Source organism: Cottoperca gobio, chromosome 10, assembly GCF_900634415.1.
Source record: "Cottoperca gobio chromosome 10, fCotGob3.1, whole genome shotgun sequence".
NCBI classification, from domain to species: Eukaryota; Metazoa; Chordata; class Actinopteri; order Perciformes; family Bovichtidae; genus Cottoperca; species Cottoperca gobio.
The window spans coordinates 13,735,761-13,753,102 of NC_041364.1; the positions used below are offsets into that span (position 1 = coordinate 13,735,761).

Sequence of the window (17,342 nt, forward strand, 5' to 3'; positions counted from 1 at the left end):
ATTAATTTAAAATCTGGAACTGCTAATTGGAGTAGTTTGAATATAATAATATTTCAGTTGTTTGTAAATTGGTTGTTCGAAAAAGAGAGAAAGAACATTCAAACTAACTTACATAAATAAATAAATATATATATAAACGTGCTAGGTCTAAGCTAGGGCTTAGATGTTCTGTGACATTAAGGCTTGTTCTAGGTTTGACTACATGGCCTTCGAAGCAATAACAGGCTTGGAACAATTTGTGCAATATGGTTTTTCTAAATGACTGATTCATAAAGTTACAGCTACTCATTCTCCATCACTGAAAAATAGGTGAAAAGTCTAACCTGGACACATGAGGTCCTCTACTCCCCAGAGAATGTGCAGGGGTTGCTTAAAGTTCCCGCATCAAACTTGTGTTAGGGCTTGGCTTGTAAACTAGTTGAGATGTCTCAAATTCGTAGACAGCACAGAAACCGTCCATCTTATGAATGTGAAAACAGCCTCCTGGTGTCAAACTGCACATACATCATTTTGCAGTGATGCTCAAATAACTAAAGCGAAACATATCTTAAGGTTTAGTAGGGGGGGGCTTTAAGTATACACCCCATTAATAATGTGAATGTATTTCTAATGCATCATGGAACAATGGCTGATAAAAGTAAATCATAAGGCAGCTATGGGCAAATACACACCTACTTCAATTTGTATGACCTGGTAAAATGTCTGTAAATGAAGGCTAAGTGAAATCATTCTCGTCTTTGCAGAGGATCCAACAGTGCCCTCTGTCTTGATTTGACAAACAGTTGAATGGCAATACAAAAGATATTTTACTTTATTGTAAAAGGGCAGAGTTGCAACAGGTAAAATAGCAAGTAATGAGAAATATACAATTGGAAAAAGACAAAGGTTTAAATGGAACGAATGAAACAGGAAATGTAACGGGAGGAAGGTTAAACAAGACACAAACCTCTCACACCTGTTCATTTTCTGCTTAGCTGTACATCACTACAGTTTTATTTTCATCTTACCCTAAAGATACTGTAATGAAAAAAAGTCTACATGAAAAAGCAAAGCAGATTGTTGTCACACCAATTATAGTCCTCGACAGTGTACTATAACACTTTGGAGTTGTATTACAGCCACTTCAGTCCCCCCCCCCACACAAAACAATAAAATTAAAATACTACAGTAAAATCATAATTGCTGGCAAATCAGACATGAACATTTCACTGGCTTCTGCATTTCATTTCACATCATTAACATTTCAGATGAACAATGCCAACAAACATGTTATCCTAACCATGCTGCTGTGGTTTCATATAGCAGAGTTTCATGGGGTCTCACTCCTGGACACGAGGACTAACACTAATGAAGCAAAGTTAGCAGTGATTTTTTTCTCTCTTCTTTTCTAAGAATTACAGGTCTGTGTCCAGCATAGTGATGGCTCAGACAGAGACACCATTTTATCCTCCTCCCTTCATCCTGAATCTATCATTTTCTACAAACTGTAAAATTTGAGACTTCTGTCCATTCCCGCAGAGGTCAGGAACTGAGCGTTCTCTCCAAAGGCCACTCCAGTCACCAATCCTGTATGGTCTACAATTAGAAAAGCGAAAAGCAAGGTTAAAAATCTGCTACTTCCTCAGAGCACACGCCATATGACGTGCATAATGAATCAACATTTGACAGTAGAATTCTCCCCCTCACCTGTGAAGTTGAGGACTTCAGACCACTGTTTGCAGATGTAGACACGTATGTCAGACCCTCCAACAGCCAGGTAGGTACCACTCTGGTCAAACACAAGGGACTTCACCTGAAACACACAAAAAGAAAAAAGGTATTAGATTCAGAAGCACAGAGAATGTCAAGTAACTGCTCAGTGTTGCAGTTTATCCACAGAAAGGATGCATGTTAATCAACTCGGCTAATGTCATACATCCAATTAACATTCTGTTAGCATCACTTATCAGACTCTTCCTGTAGGTCATCTTAGCCAGAAGGTCAGCTGAGCATAAAGACAGGCAGCACTAGGAAACAGCTAGCCTGGTTCTTTCCAAAGTTAAAACAACGTATCAATCTTTTAATTCAACTCTAGGCAACAAAACGATTTCCCAAAACTAACAGATATATCCAAAATGTCTGACCTCATAGTTGTTGTCCAGATTGATAGTCTTGAAGTTCTTCAGTTTCCTCAGATCCCACAGTTTCAGAGAGCTATCCTGGGCACCTGGAGCACAGCACCAGACAGGAACGTTAGGGTATTTAAGTCATTAAAATGTACAGTTCCTTCAGTGCAAAGACAAGGGCTGAAGATGATCGTGGGATTTTAGGATTTTTTAGGTCAGTGAACAAGTTAATGTGACTAGTGCAATCTTGTGATATTCCATAATGTTCCTGCAATTTCGCAACCAAATGTAGACCATGTCATGCATATGAAAGATTAGCAGCAACACTTTGTAAAAACAATGTCAGTAGTTTTAACCTGTAGCCAGATAGTATCCGTTCTCAGAGAAAGCAATGGAGGTGACAGGGCCAGAGTGGCCTGGGAAGTTAGCCACGTTGGTCCGCTCCTTCAGATCCCAAATCTTGATTTGGGAATCAGCCGTCCCAGTTCCAAAAATGAGACCATCAGGGTGGAACTGAGCACAGGTGAGAGCTGTAGGGCGAAGACAGAAACATTAACACCTGGAAATGGAGGACTCTTGTTTAGACTGCCACCGACACACACACACACACACACACACACACACACACACACACACACACACTTACCACAGCCAGCACTTTCATCAGTAACTTTGGTGAGGACTCGACCAGTCTCGATATCAGAAAAGGCCCAGTACTGCAGAACAGTGAGTAACAAAGTTGCTGTTAGAGAAGTGAAGCGATCACCTGTACTTCAGTGTTAAATATAGCTTGAGGTCTGTCAATACACACACCTGATCCTCAGAGGAGCTGAGCAGGTAGTCCCCAGTAGCGTGTAGGGAGAGTCCAGTGACACCCCCCTCGTGGGCACGCACCACCTGGACACAGTTTCCCCCGGCGACGGACCACACACGGATGGTGTTGTCTGGAGATGCAGAGAAGACCACGGACTAGAGGGGGAGAGACAGGAAGGGACGAGTAAGAATAACAAATTAGTATTAGACTTGGGCGAAAGGTAAAAATGTGTAGATTCTGCAATACTGCGGTATCCTGCTGCCTCGCAAATTATCGTTTAGTCAGCTTTTTGAAATTAACAATTACTGCAGGAAAAGTCTTTTTTTCTTTTGGTAAACTCTAAAATACAAATGTGTGTGATTTCTATATTGCAGTGAAGTCAGGCTGGTATTTATTTGCACCCGTTTACCTTAAAACCCGTAACACTTGAAATTATTGTCATTATATTATATTGTCATTACAGCTTCAAAGAACTTTAGTTTGACTGTTTTGAGTCTTTTGTTTTTAACTCAAAATTTACAGAACTTTTACCGTATCGCCCGCCCTTACTTAACGTGTCTGAATAATTCAAACACTCTTCTTTTTCTGAAGCGTGCAGTCGCAGAATTTGTTTATTGAAGAGATTCGACTGGTTGATGTTTGAAATGAAGAAAACGTTACCTGGGATGGATGGTAAATGACAGAGGTGACCTTCTTGGTGTGACCCTTCAGTGTTGCCACAATCTGTTCCTCGCTCTTGTCAAACACCACCACGTTCTTATCAGCCCCCCCTGAAGAACACAAGAGGGTTGCAATCAAATAAAAGTCTTCAGATGACAGTCGTGTGTAAACAAATCAAACACTTTTAAAATGAAAGATGAAGCTGAGCATTGGATGAAATCAATGTACCGGTGAGAACTTTGTTGGTGTCTGAGGGACACAGATCCAGAGCCAGAATACCAGGGACACTGGCACTATGAAGACCCTGAAGGCATCAAAGAGATAGGATGTTGATACCACGTACATCAAGACAATAAAACACTTCATCAGTTCTCTGATTAATAGGAAAAAATTCAAATGTATACTCAGACAGAACTCTACACTTACAGCATGCGAGGCCACTTGGCGGTATTTGCTGAGATCCTCAGCTCTAACGAGCTCCTCTGGGACAGTTTTTCCTCTCTGGAGAAATATAATAAAGAAGTTAAAAAGGATAGTATAATACATTTTACCACAAGGGCTAAAGACTTGTTGTAGAACACATTTACAAAACAGTGAGCTATTACAGCTGAAATGGGCATAAAGAACCTAAATAAAAGTGCAATACAATACCTTCTTTCGTTCTGTGGTGAGGATAGTAGCCTTGTCTTGGAGCTGTAAGCAGAAAAAAAAAGCATATTGAAACACATCTTAGACCTGCTAAAGAAAATGGAAAGCTTATAGCCAAATAATGATTTATGTAGATAAAAGGAAAACAAATCTTACCTTTTGGATGATCTCCGGGGTCATGCCCACCTGTTCACTAATCTCCATTGGCTCTCCACCAGCACCCTGATATACAGAAGGCCGAGGAAGAGATTGTTAGGAGGAAGTATTGCAAAAGTTTATGATGAGCATTTCTGGTCAGTATCTTAAAATCGACGGGAATTAAAAAAGGCAAGCACTCACCGTTGCGGTTGGCTGAGAGGTGGGGACTGCCTGAGGAGCAACCAATCCAGCCTGGGGTTTGAGTGTGGCAAGAGCTGTAAAAAGGAAATAGACGCCATTAGAAGAAGTGCTCTCACAATATTACCCATGAACTCATGTTGGCGCGGAGCAGATTCTGCACAGACTTGATAATCGTATCAAATCTGTGGAAGTGGAATCATGTCCTACATTAGAGGACACACAAACTGCTGTCAACCCACCTTCTCTCGCAGCAGTGACCTCTTTGGTGAGTCGGGGCGATGACTCGGCAGGCGGCATCGTGTTGATAGAGGGCGTGTGAAAGTTCTTGGCGAGTTGTCTGCAGCTGTTGCCGCAAGGTGAAGCTGTGAAGCATAACAGCATCCTAAAACAGAAAAGAGGAAACAGGATGAAGGACCTCTTCTCATCGTCTAATAATCAATATTTTAAAAAGGGAAAAAATATATAAAAAACAGCTCTAAGCTACTGACGATTAAAAGTCTACTAAAGCAACTTTCATTGAAAAGATTGATCAACTTTGCTCCAACTAAGTTGTACTACAGTTAAGAATATTGGTTTAAAAAAATGGTCTCGAAAGAAAATTCCTAGTAATTCAAAACAGAAATCCTGGTCGACATTTACAGTATGAAGTTGTGGACATCTCCTCCTCAAGCTTTACAATACTTACCCACTCATCTTGAAGGGACTTGAGAATGGCAGGAATGCTTGTTGCTGATGGAGCCTTTGGTCTAATAGGATGGGACACTAAAACAGAAAAGTTGCTCATGTTAAAAAAAAGTTTTATCTCATCTTTGTTGCTGCATCAAGATGGTCTTGATTACCTATTGCAGTTTTGAGGTTTTAATAACACTTGTTGCTGGATAAGGCAAGTCATACAGTACTCCACTATAGGGGGTTTATTCATTTGTATTAAAGCAAGTAACATCTTATATTTGCTCAAACATATGTTTAACCATCTGAATTTCGTCAACAATTTCTTTGTCTTATTCGACAGTAAAAATGTTTTGGGTTTGGGAATGCTGGTTGGATAAAACAAGCAACATTACGACGTTAGGGCTTCAAGACATTCATTATTAAGTCTTTGTTGAGAACAAAATAATCGGTAATGGAAATAATCGTTAGTTGCGTCACTGTCCTAAATAGGGGTGTAATTACAGATTATTTGTTTCGTTTATAAAATGTCAGAAAATAGTGGAAAATGTCATCGATAGTTTCTAAAAATCGTGATGTAAAAAAAAAAGGGGGTTCAAATGTTTTGTTGTCAGTCAAAAATATTCAGATTAAAAGGAAATAAATCAGAGAAAAGCAGGAAATCTCCATATTTGAGAAGTTGAAATAAAAAAATGTAATTAAATTTTGCCTGCATGTATTTGTAGAAGTTTTATGTGTATGTATTTTTTATTGCATCTTCGTGGATGCATTTTTAAAGCTTCTTGTGGGTGTGGTTTATTTTTAAATTAGCTTTTCGTTACAAAGACTCTGGTCCTTGTACAAACATTTAGATTTTAATGCTAATGTCATATCAAATAAAATCAACAAAATTATTAACTTTATGATTATTTAAATATATAATGGCAATTATTTTTCTGTCGATCGACTAATAGATCAGTGGACTAATAGTTGCAGCTCTAAACCCAATATTGGCTGAAATGGTTACCAGATTAACACTGATATAACTTTTTAGAGCATTATCTCAGTTGCTACTTCCTCAGGTATACCTTGCCTTAACTAATGCAGTTCCATACAAAAACCCTGGAGGTTATACGGTTTGCTTTAGAGAGGTTTTTATTCATTCATTCATTCATTCTGGGGGTGGTAGTTGAATAGCACTCTGCTATATTAAGTGATTAAACGGCATTAGTTTTAGCTAGGTACTAGGAAAGTAGATCTCCAGCTGCTCCCAGAAGTTTTACCTTTGATATCTACGAGCTGCTCCTCAGACAGGGGCTGTCCGTTCATCGGGTCGGTCCCATTCTCTGCGATGTACTTCTCGATCAGCCGGCGCTCAAACACCTGGCTGGACACCGGAGAAACGCACGGGTGCTCCGGCACCTCGTTGGAGACTAGATAAAATGCAGTTACATCTTAAAAAACCACGTGATACCAACAATAAATTAACCACAAACAAGACCGATGTAGCATCATAAGTAGAAGACGGCACTGCGTGGCCGCTAGCTAAATTAGCTAGTAGCATTAGCGCGGTGCCTAGCTAACCGACACAGCCTCCGCCATATCCATGAATTCAACTTCACTTACTTGCACAAACCAAAGACATCTTCCCGACCGAGTCCTTATAGTCTCTTCCGCAAATTGAAGTATGCTCGTCTTGTGCTTTAATAGTTATTATCGCTAATGTACACTTTACTTATGTTTTGCTCAAATTGGAAGTAGCACGCTGTCCTTTCATTGCCGCTACAAACTGAGCTTCCTCTTCTTCTACGCTTTCTTGTCCAGCCTCTGCAAAGCGTCACAGGTGCTCCACTGCCCTCTACCGCCGGAAAACACCACTGCTCTCATCAGTACGCCACAAGTAGTGCTGAAATGATGAGGATGAGTGAATGGATGGAAAATTAAATGACCAAAATACTATGAATACAACTATTATGAAATATCAATTATGAATATAATGTGCTTTCGTTAGGGATACTCAACTTGCTTTGCCCACGGGCCACTTTTGCCAAATGGGTGAGTCCGGGGATCAGGGTTTATCCAGGACCTCTACATCTTTTAAAAAAGATGTATTAACTTAATTTACTCTATTATTCCTAGTTAATGCTTTTTATGTACTCTGGCACATAATTTACAATCAAAGTACAAAAATAAAATTCCCAATTTTCATTGTGAAATAGCAAATGGTCGGCGGGCTTAAGTTGAGTACCACTATTTTAGGGTTTGCAATTTTACATACCATCTTGAACTTTGGGAACTGATGGCCATTTGTCACTTCATGACATTTTATACATTTCATGAAAACTATAATTATAATGAAAATGATTGTTATTCTGTAATCTGTAAAGCACACCGAGACAAATGTATAATTTGTGATATTGGGCTATATAAATACATTTGATTTGATTTGTTAGTTACAGCCAAACAAAAGTGCATAAGAGGAAGCGCATCTAAAATGTGTCTTAAAGATACATTTTATTGTTTAGGAGATGACATTTTGACAGTCCAAAAATATCACAAGCAGCAATACAACCTTAGTCGTCACTAGAAAGATTTGGTGATAAGATGTTATACTGTACACAAAGTTTACAGATTAATAGGCTATTGCAATGTTTGGTGGAACATTTCATATTTCACACAACTATTTCTACAATTACCTTGAGGGTAAATATACTATATCATTGCAAACAATCACTGAACTGCATAGCAGACATTTAACACAATAATTAATTGTTGTTGCAGTTAGGAATGGTTAACATGATGGATGGAGAAAAACACGTCAACTAACTCTCTATAACTGTACAGTATTTAAGTATTTATTTAATTCCCTTTTGCAAATATTTGTATCCATCACAACTCTAATTTCTAGGTAGCCCTAGCGATCACACCACAAACATACTCGCACCAACACTCAGCAAATACAGTGCAGATCATACTGGTCCTGAGGGTCTGGAGGTAGGTAACAGCAGGAGATTTCAAAAGCACCGTCAACAGTGTCAAGAAATATATGAGATAGGAAGGCTAATGCTCAACTCATGCTGCATAAAAATGACATGAAAAAATGACATGCAATATTGATACCAAACTAGTAAAACTAGACTAAGATGCAAAAGGCACAGGTGAGGTCTTTCTTTTATAAAACAGCTTTCTCCATCTGAGAATCCAATACTGTAGTTTCTCCATGTTTTATGTTTCTTCTTCTTCCTTCAGCTCCCATTCTCTGTTTTATAAGAAGTTCAGTTTCTCCGAAGTGTAAACACTGCAGGATTCAGAGGTGTCCGTGTCCAGTGGCAGTGTGGAAAAGTATCCTTGTAATTTGCTCCACCTTTCTTTATCTCCATCCTTCTTGATCTGGAATTGAACACAGTCCTCAGAAGAGTGAAGGCAGTCTGAAGCCCCAGGCACCGAAAAAGAAATCCTTCTCTCTTCCTCGTTGTTGTGAGATGTGTCCCGCTAGGAAGAAGAAGAAAAAACACGTGTTTAACTAACAATTTAGTGTGGGACATACAAACACAGCTGGAGTGTAGTATTACCTCAGTGGTTGGATTATGACGAGGGGAGCTCCTAGCCACCAATCTGTGTTCTTCCTGGTTGTCAGCTCTAGGAGTTCCTACTATAACCGGAGAGGAAGCCTGGAAATACAAACGGCAGCACACAAGCAAATATGGTACATGTACACAGACACAATGCTATTTAAAAAGAGACACTACAGGTGAATAAGGTAGAACATTTTAACTAATAGATATAACAATAAAACTGAAATGCTATATTTGAATATGCAAATGAGGCATCATGTAATGCTATATTTTATGCATTTGGGAGAAATCTATAGACGCAAATAGACAAAGTGTAGTAAAATAAACTCCTAAATGTGTATTTTGGATGTTTTCTTTCCACTATTCTGAAATAAGCTCGTTATTCAGTGAATCAGCCTTACAGAGTGAGCAGGACTGGCTCTTGGGGTCAATTTTCTGGGTGTTCCAGGCGGCTGAGAGTGACTATAGTAGCCTGAGGGCTGAGGGCTGGGCTGGCTGTAGTCCTGCACAGACAAACACACATAGACACATACAAGTCAGCACAAACACTTGGTTTGATGAGACAGTCGCAGAAAATAGCTCACAACAGATTTGATACATTATTATAGTGAAACTAACTCACATGCTTTGTTTGTAAGGGTTTTATGTTGGGTGTGATACTAAAACTAAAAAGAGGAACATGAAGTGGCTTAGTAAGGAGATGGACCACCATGAGCCACAAGAACAGCTTTAATGCTCCTTGTCATCATAGCGTGTTGAAATGTGTGCGTCTCTACTGGACGGATGAAGAGCATTCTTTCAAAATATATTCTCTCACTTGGTGTTTTGATGATGGTGGTGGAGAGCGCCGTCTAACACGCCAGTGCAAAATGTCCTACAGGTGTTCAGTCGGGTTGAGATCGGGAGACCACGAAGGCCATAATGATTCATATTTTTTTCATACCCGTCAAACCATTCAGTGATCGCTTGCGCCCTGTGGAGGCATCTGCATGTATGTTTGTCCACTCATCTATTCCAGTTTATTCTTTAATTTGTCACCCGTCTGTATGTTTTAGTTGTATGTCTGCAAAAACAATAAAGTCTCAGAAGAGTTGATCCACATTTAGGCACATTTATTGTACGAAGAATTTTCAATGGACAGACATTCAAGCCTCTCTCATACAACATATGGGTTCAAAAAGTATGGAAGCTTAAAGAGATGGATTAAATCACATACGCAGTAACACTCCTAAAGCCTAGATTTGTCCCTGTTAATGCCATATGGTTATTTAATCTGTTCTATATAAACTACACACATGGCGTACATTATCTAATAACCAACACTACTTATTCTCCCCCCATATCATGCATACACACACATCCCTTTGTTATGGCTTTAATTTAATTTCTTTATTTATTTGGGGGAGCTCTTGAATTTGGTGTCTAAGATTTATAACATTTTAAAATGTATAACCAGAAATGAGTGAAAACGGCTGGAAACTGCAAAAAGACAAACTGACTGTTAAAATGTGAAACTGTATTGAAATAGCACTGCACTGTGTAATATGCTGAGATCAAAATAAAATATGAATTGAAAAATAAATGTTTTATAAAAAATGTAAGATGGCAATCTAAATACTAAAATGAGCCAAGGCTAGATTTGTTTTGAGAACATGACAAGGAGCTAAAAGTATAGACCTCATATATTATTTCTCTTACCTACACAGCTATCTCAGCCAGTACGGGACACTAACCAGGTTCTCCGGATTTCCTCACCTGGATGTTGACCCTCGGAGGGTTGGCTGGTGGCGTGCGGTTTGCTCGGAGGCCAGCGATGATCTGTGACAGGCTGCAGTTTGGGTATCGCTTCATGAACAGGAGGAAACCAGCCAGCGACACAAACATGCCAGAAGGGACAGTGATGGACTTGAGAAGTGCTCGCCATCTGCCTCCCTTTTCTGGAGCGATCAGAGGGACAGATATCAGAATGAACGTGAAGAAGCAAAGAATTCAGATGCAGAAAAAAAGGTTTAAATGCAGGCTGTCACTCACCGATAACCTGCAACCAGGTGGCAGATACCAGGTTGCCATCCCCATCTCTGATTTCATACAGTCCGTCATGCCTTGAAGTCAGCCTCACTATGACGACCTCATTGATGGTGCCGTTCCTGCCCAGAGAGATGAGGCCCCTGTAGCGCATGTCGTGGTCTGTTATATGGCCCTCGCGGATCAGCTGCACAGGGCCACGGGGGGGCTTGGGGTCAAAAGAGCCCAGGGAGGATTCGTCAGGGTATCGGGTGGGGGTAAAAATGAGGCGTGCATGAGGGACAGGGAGAAAGAGGGGCAGGTTTAGAGACTCCTTGGTGAAGCGGGTGACATTGAAGGAGCGCCCTGCACCCCATGCAGGATCATGAACACAGGGATGGGGGCAGAATGAGGGAAAAGCGACGGTATGAGAGGGTGTCAGGTGGAAGGGGAAAGATAAAATATAAACGTTATAGATGACAAGATCCTAAATAGGGCTGCAACTAAAGATTATTTGATCGATTATTCTGCAGATTATCTTCTAGACAAATCGATTCATCATTTGGTCTATAACATGTCAGAACATAGTGAAAAATGTCTATTCCAAATCTCAAAGTCCAAAGTGATGTCTTTAAATGTCTTTTATTGTGACTCCAAAACCCAAAGGTATTCAGTCTAATACGATATAAAACAGAAACAAATAGGACACCTGCATATTTCTGCTAATTACTTTTAACGATGAACAAAATAGTTGGCAATAACTTTTTCTGTCGATCGATTAGTTCGTTCGTCTACTCGTTGCAGCTCTAATCCTAAAGTTAAAACAATTCATCAGTCAGCTTCCTAAAACTCATCCTCTCATTTTCTGTCTCTGCTCACCGCGGACAGTGAGGGTGCTGCGGGACACGACCTTCCCCTTGCCGTCTCTCACAGTGTAGTTGCCTTGGTCCGCCTGCGTCACTCTTTCTGCCACCCACACCTTCCCAGCCTGCAGCAGCCGGCCCCGGCCCGCATCACTGGTCTCAGGATCCGTCCGGTTCCACAGTGCAACTGGCATGGCCTCAGGTGGAGCACCCCTGGGAGAAAACTCCAGAAGCGAGCCATTTTCAGGGATGTTGTGCTCAAAGTTCTCCCCGTAGTTTCTGCGGTAGGACTTAATGCATGCTGAAGCATGACGAAGGAGTAAGGATGAGAATTTGGGAGCCACATGATTAAACTACAGAATTGTATATAAAGTAGTTAAATCTCCACCTTAACCAGCTATAACGGTAAGATTCTCAGTATTAACAATCAATAAATGCATAACATAGTAACATATCAGTTACTACAGAGAATAGCATTTTTACTTTTGATACATTAGGTACTTTTTGCAGATAATAATTTAGTATTTTTACATAAGTAGGATTTTGAATAAAGGACTTCTAATGTAGTATGTTTTACATCAAAGAGGCAGGTGATGGATTTCAGAAAAAGAGGAAACAATTGTACCTGAAACAGTCAAACGAACAGCTTCGTAGGTGAATCCAGAAAACAGTTTGATGGCGTAAAGTCCCTGATCATCATGAGTCACATCTCTCAGGACTAGCATCTTATCTCTGGTCCACTCGAACCGCGGGTCCTTTACCTGCGGTTGTACAGTAAATAGGTTTTGGAAATCTGTACACACACACACACACATCAAACAAACAAGCACCAGCAAACTTCCTCTCACGATGGTTTTGTCCAGCAGGACGCGCCTTGGTCCGTCAGGGTCTGGTGTAAAAGTCACCGTTCTGGATGTCGAGAAAACGGGCAGACGAAATTCCCGCCCGGAACAAACCATCTGGGCTTCTTCTCTTTCACCTGCAGAAGTATAAAAGAAACTCAGCAACCTCTTCAGAGAATATGTGTTGTAGGTTAGGGTTATGTGGTGAAATTTGACTCACTCGGTACGGCCCAACCTGTGGGGAGAGCAGAATTAATCTGGTTATTGTTAATCTTCTCCAGCACAATGCCTACATCTCACATACACTGGAAGAAATGATGCAACCTCTTTCTAATAGAGCTTACCATTGCATTTGTAATGGATTTATAAGTTGTACAGAAATGAATGACTGATGGTTAATAAATCATATAAGTGTTTTTAGTCAGGTATTAGAGCTCAGCCCTTGTTAAGGTCTCCACTGACCTTCTTTTGGCACTTGACATATGTATATGATAGCGCAGTCCTCGTTCTATTATAGATACTCTGCCCACTGACATTAGAGAGGCTACATCTTAAAACATTCTTTTATAAGAAAGATGTTTTGCATACTTAATGTTTCTTCTAGTTTTACCTTTCCATCCTTGCCTTTTTATATTATTTTCCTGGGTTTGATGAACTAATATTTTGCTTTTGCCATAATTATTAGCTTTTGTTTTTTCTCTTTTCTGAAAAGCACTTTGTAACTTTGTGAAGAAAAGAGCCAGTGTCATTATTATTTATTAATTAATTATGTAGAGGTCAGTTCTAAGTCACTAACAAAAATAACTCTTGGTGTTCCAGGTTATGGTGTTTGCATTTTTAGCTCTTTAAATCAGCACGATTATGCTGATCTTCTGCTTAAAAAGCAGCAATGTACTTCCCCAAAACAAAGTCAACAAAAGAATCCCTCATGTGTTAATTAGGATTTTATTAACAAGAGGCTGACCAATGTAGAGAGCCACTTTTCTATGACTTTGTTTATGCAAAACGCAGACCCTTAAATGGACTGTTTGACCGCTGACTTCCTGGAAAAGAGCTGCGGATTATCTGGACCATAATCCATTTATTAACAACAAATTAACATTAACAACTGTGGATTTGACAGATTATGTTAAGAACCCTTTAATGGTGGCTTTTTATTATTGCATTTGCATTTATAATTGCACATGACATACTTGCTGGCGACTTCTTAGAAGGTGAGAAATCTGTGATTCTTTAATGATGACTTTAATAACATATGTATATGAAAACTTTAGGTGTTAATAAAATAGGGAAACCAATGCAGTTGATGGTTTATCGATATTAATAAATATGCTCTATTATTGCCACATTAAAAGAACAAAGGGATTTTATCTCAAACATTTCTTAAAAACATATAAATCATTAGTAAATTATCAATTAACATAATAAATATAATACATTTGTCACAAAGTATGAAACCAAATGATGTCTTACTCAAAGTAGAACCACATTTTTATTCATGAACTTACCCACAGCTAGATGAAGGGCAAAAAGGGCAGTGAGCAGGACACACGGGGACATCTTCACCTGTAAAGACAGACCAGATCGTCTCATCTACACAGGCAGTGGACAGATTGACATTCAATCACCACCTCCGCTGAAAACAAGCCACTGGACATGTGATCATCAATCAGCTGTGGTGATGTTTCTGCAGAGCGATATGTACGTACATATAAAAAAAAAGACATCCTGTCTATAGTCATGTCCACGCAGGTGTCCAACATGTTTCGATGAACTCAACATTTACAGTGATGCAGCGGACCAACAGGCCGGCAATAATTGATCATGTACAAATGATCACACGGTCTGAGACGCATTTATAATCTGAACTCACCTGCATGATGTGTGAAGAATAAATCCACCGCTAGATATTTGTGAATGTTTATGTGAATGTGTATAAGAGGATAACGTCCTCTGCAGAGCGCGCATGGGCATTGGACCGCTTCTTCTATTTATGGCGATGGTAGGCTGTATTCTCAGCAGCTCCTACGCAAGATGCGTCACATGTTTGCGTTGTTTTTGTGCCAGTCCCTGGGTATAAATGCGCTATTAGCGCAATAGATTGCGCCGTTACAACGTGAGGTCCGCCGGACGCTCTCTTCTAAACCCTAAACCTAAAATGTTCTCAGGAATTCATAAAAAACAAGAGGATCACTTATGATAATATTTTTTTCTGGAGAGAAATATAACCTACTGTACTGAAGTGCAAATCTGAGGAATTTGTACTTGAGTATTTCCATTCAATGCAACTTACTTCTACTTTTACACCACTAGGCCTACGTTTATTCTACAGTAATAATGTTTAAATTAACAATTAACATACAAAAAATATGATAAGTGTCGTGGAAATTTAACATATCGAGGGGTGAGAACCAGAGGGGCGTAAGTGACATTTGACCAATTTTACAGGAGAGCCAAAACAAAAAATGACTATACTTGTTCCTGACTTTGTTTTTTAAATTCAATCTTTAATATGAAAACTTCATGAACATGTGGATGACAATATACCTAATGAACAATATTTTGACATTCATTGCAAAAATATTTTTCTATCTTTTAGGTGCACTTACGGCCTTTTGGCCCCAAATAGTTCAGTGTGTTCAGTGTTAGGTCTTTTGGTTTTTGATTAATAACTCTGGATTGGTTTAGAATTCACATGTGCCCTGTTGGCAGTAGAAAGAGCTCATCAAGAGCTTACATTTGATATATATAACTAATTTTTGTTCAAAATGTCACTTGCGCCCCTCTGGATCTCACCCCTCGATATAGTCTTCTAATATTTTAGCTCTATAATGTTGTTTGGCCTTACAGCCACTAACTCTGTGTTTTTTATAAAATATGATTTGTTGTTATAGATTAAACTCACAGCTCAAATTAGCTCGATCTCAACCAACTACAACATAGACACATCAGTAAAATGAATCAAATAATATAGTATACAATATTATAACACAGGAAATGTACTTACCAACACTAAGTACATTGTGCTAATAATACTTACACACTTGTATACATAAGTGTCATTTCCAATGCAGGACACTGTAGAAATCTCTGTTACAAGCAGAAAAGGCTGCATTGAAAATCTTTGTACAAAAGTATTAACATCAAAATATACTAATTTTGCAGAAGGGCCCATTTCAGAATAATAATCACAGGATTTAAATCAGTAATGTTATTATTGATGTGTAAGGGTCACTTTAATGTTGCAACTGGTAAAACTACTGTCTAATTCTTTATATTGCCAGGTATCCTAATCCATAATAATGCATCATCATTTATTAGTTGATTTATATTTTGGATTGTTAATCTGAATCTGCAAAATGACTGGTAATTTATGTTGTCAAAGAAATGTAGTGGAGTAAATACAAGTACCTCAAAGTTGTACTTAAATACAGTAGCTACGTAAGTAAATGTACTTTATATTCCACCACTGCTAGTTTCACAAGAGCAGAGAAACGTTGAAATATCTTTGGTTTGTCCATACTCACAATTATATTTCAGTAAACAAAGTCCTCTCTTTTATTGTTGATGATTCCTCTCTGGGAACCATCACCTTATCGTGGTGGAGAGGTTTGTGTGTCCCTATGAACCTGAGAGCTGTGTTGTCTGGAGCCTAGTGCTCCTGGTAGGGTCTCCCAAGGCAAATTGGTCTCAGGTGAGGGGCCAGACTAAGAATGGTTCAAAAACGACTTCATGAAAGAAAAGGAAAGGAAAGGAGAGACCCTGCCCGGAGGAAGCCCGGGGCCCCCGTCTGGAGCCAGGCCCAGAGGGAGGGCCCGACAGCGAGCGCCTGGTGGCCGGGTTTGCCACGGAGCCCGGTCGGGCACAGCCCGAAGAAGCTACGTGGTGCCTCCCATCCATCCATCCTGTGGGCCCACCACTCATGGGAAAAAACGCTGGGGTCGGGTGCGCTGTCATACGGGTGGCAGTGATGGTCAGGGACCTCGACGGACCAGACCCGGGCAGCAGAGGCTGGCTCTGGGGACGTGGAACGTCACCTCTCTGTGGGGGAAGGAGCCGGAACAAGTGCGGGAGGTGGATCGCTACCAGTTGGATCTGGTGGGGCTTACCTCCACGCACAGTCTTGGCTCTGGAACCGTACTCCTGGATAGGGGTTGGACTCTATTCTTCTCCGGAGTTGCCCAAGGTGTGAGGCCTCGGGCCGGGGTGGGGATACTCACTAGCCCCCAGCTGAGCGCCGCTACGTTGGAGTTTATCCCGGTGGACGAGAGGGTTGCCTCCTTACGCCTTCGGGTTATGGGGGGGAAAACTCTGACTGTTGTTTGTGCCTATGCCCCAAACTGCAGTTCTGAGTATTCGGCCTTCTTGGAGACCCTGAATGGAGCCCTGCAGGGGGCTCCAGTAGGGGACTCCGTAGTCTTGCTGGGAGACTTCAACGCACACGTGGGAAACGATGGAGACACCTGGAGAGGCGTGATTGGGAGGAAGGGCCTCCCTGATCTAAACCCGAACGGTCGTTTGTTGTTGGACTTCTGTGCTAGTCATGGAATGGCCATAACAAACACCATGTTCGAACATAAGGATGCTCATAAGTGCACGTGGGACCAAAGGTCAATGATCGATTTCGTAATCGTATCATCTGATCTGAGGCCGCATGTTTTGGACACTCGGGTGAAGAGAGGGGCGGAGCTGTCGACTGATCACCATCTGGTGGTGAGTTGGATCAAGGGGTGGGGGAAGACTCTGGACAGACCTGGCTTTTCAGCCATCCCTGTGGAGGTTGGGGGCATTGAACCTGAGTGGGCGATGTTCAAAACCTCTATTGCTGAAGCTGCGTGATGAGC

At 40.5% G+C, this 17,342-nt stretch overlaps 2 protein-coding genes across 4 annotated transcripts; both read right to left on the minus strand.

Annotated features, from left to right (window-relative positions):
- Positions 1–787: 787 nt before the first annotated feature.
- On the minus strand, positions 788–7,089 carry prpf19 (pre-mRNA processing factor 19). The gene is given in 17 exon segments (XM_029441338.1): positions 788–1,575; positions 1,687–1,792; positions 2,124–2,206; positions 2,462–2,635; positions 2,752–2,821; positions 2,919–3,074; positions 3,580–3,689; positions 3,808–3,883; positions 4,006–4,080; positions 4,231–4,272; positions 4,384–4,449; positions 4,567–4,640; positions 4,806–4,839; positions 4,841–4,948; positions 5,252–5,328; positions 6,498–6,647; positions 6,841–7,089. Coding segments are annotated over 17 exon segments (1,518 nt in total). The 5' UTR covers positions 6,860–7,089; the 3' UTR covers positions 788–1,477.
- A 620-nt stretch (positions 7,090–7,709) lies between these two features.
- Positions 7,710–14,467, minus strand: LOC115014245 (uncharacterized). 3 transcript variants are annotated; one of them, XM_029440954.1, is made up of 11 exons: positions 14,372–14,392; positions 14,007–14,091; positions 12,719–12,733; positions 12,505–12,635; positions 12,282–12,417; positions 11,673–11,957; positions 10,821–11,159; positions 10,545–10,726; positions 9,191–9,292; positions 8,787–8,885; positions 7,710–8,706 (listed from the first exon to the last, which is right to left on the minus strand). In XM_029440954.1, the coding sequence occupies exons 1-11, from the start codon at positions 14,375–14,377 to the stop codon at positions 8,479–8,481; spliced, it is 1,608 nt and encodes a 535-aa protein (XP_029296814.1). In that variant the 5' UTR covers positions 14,378–14,392; the 3' UTR covers positions 7,710–8,478. The 3 variants fall into 3 exon arrangements, with proteins under 3 accessions (XP_029296814.1, XP_029296812.1, XP_029296813.1); XM_029440952.1 differs by having other exon boundaries at positions 12,282–12,635; positions 14,007–14,064; positions 14,372–14,467; XM_029440953.1 differs by lacking the exon at positions 12,719–12,733 and having other exon boundaries at positions 12,282–12,635; positions 14,007–14,064; positions 14,372–14,467.
- Positions 14,468–17,342: the final 2,875 nt, after the last annotated feature.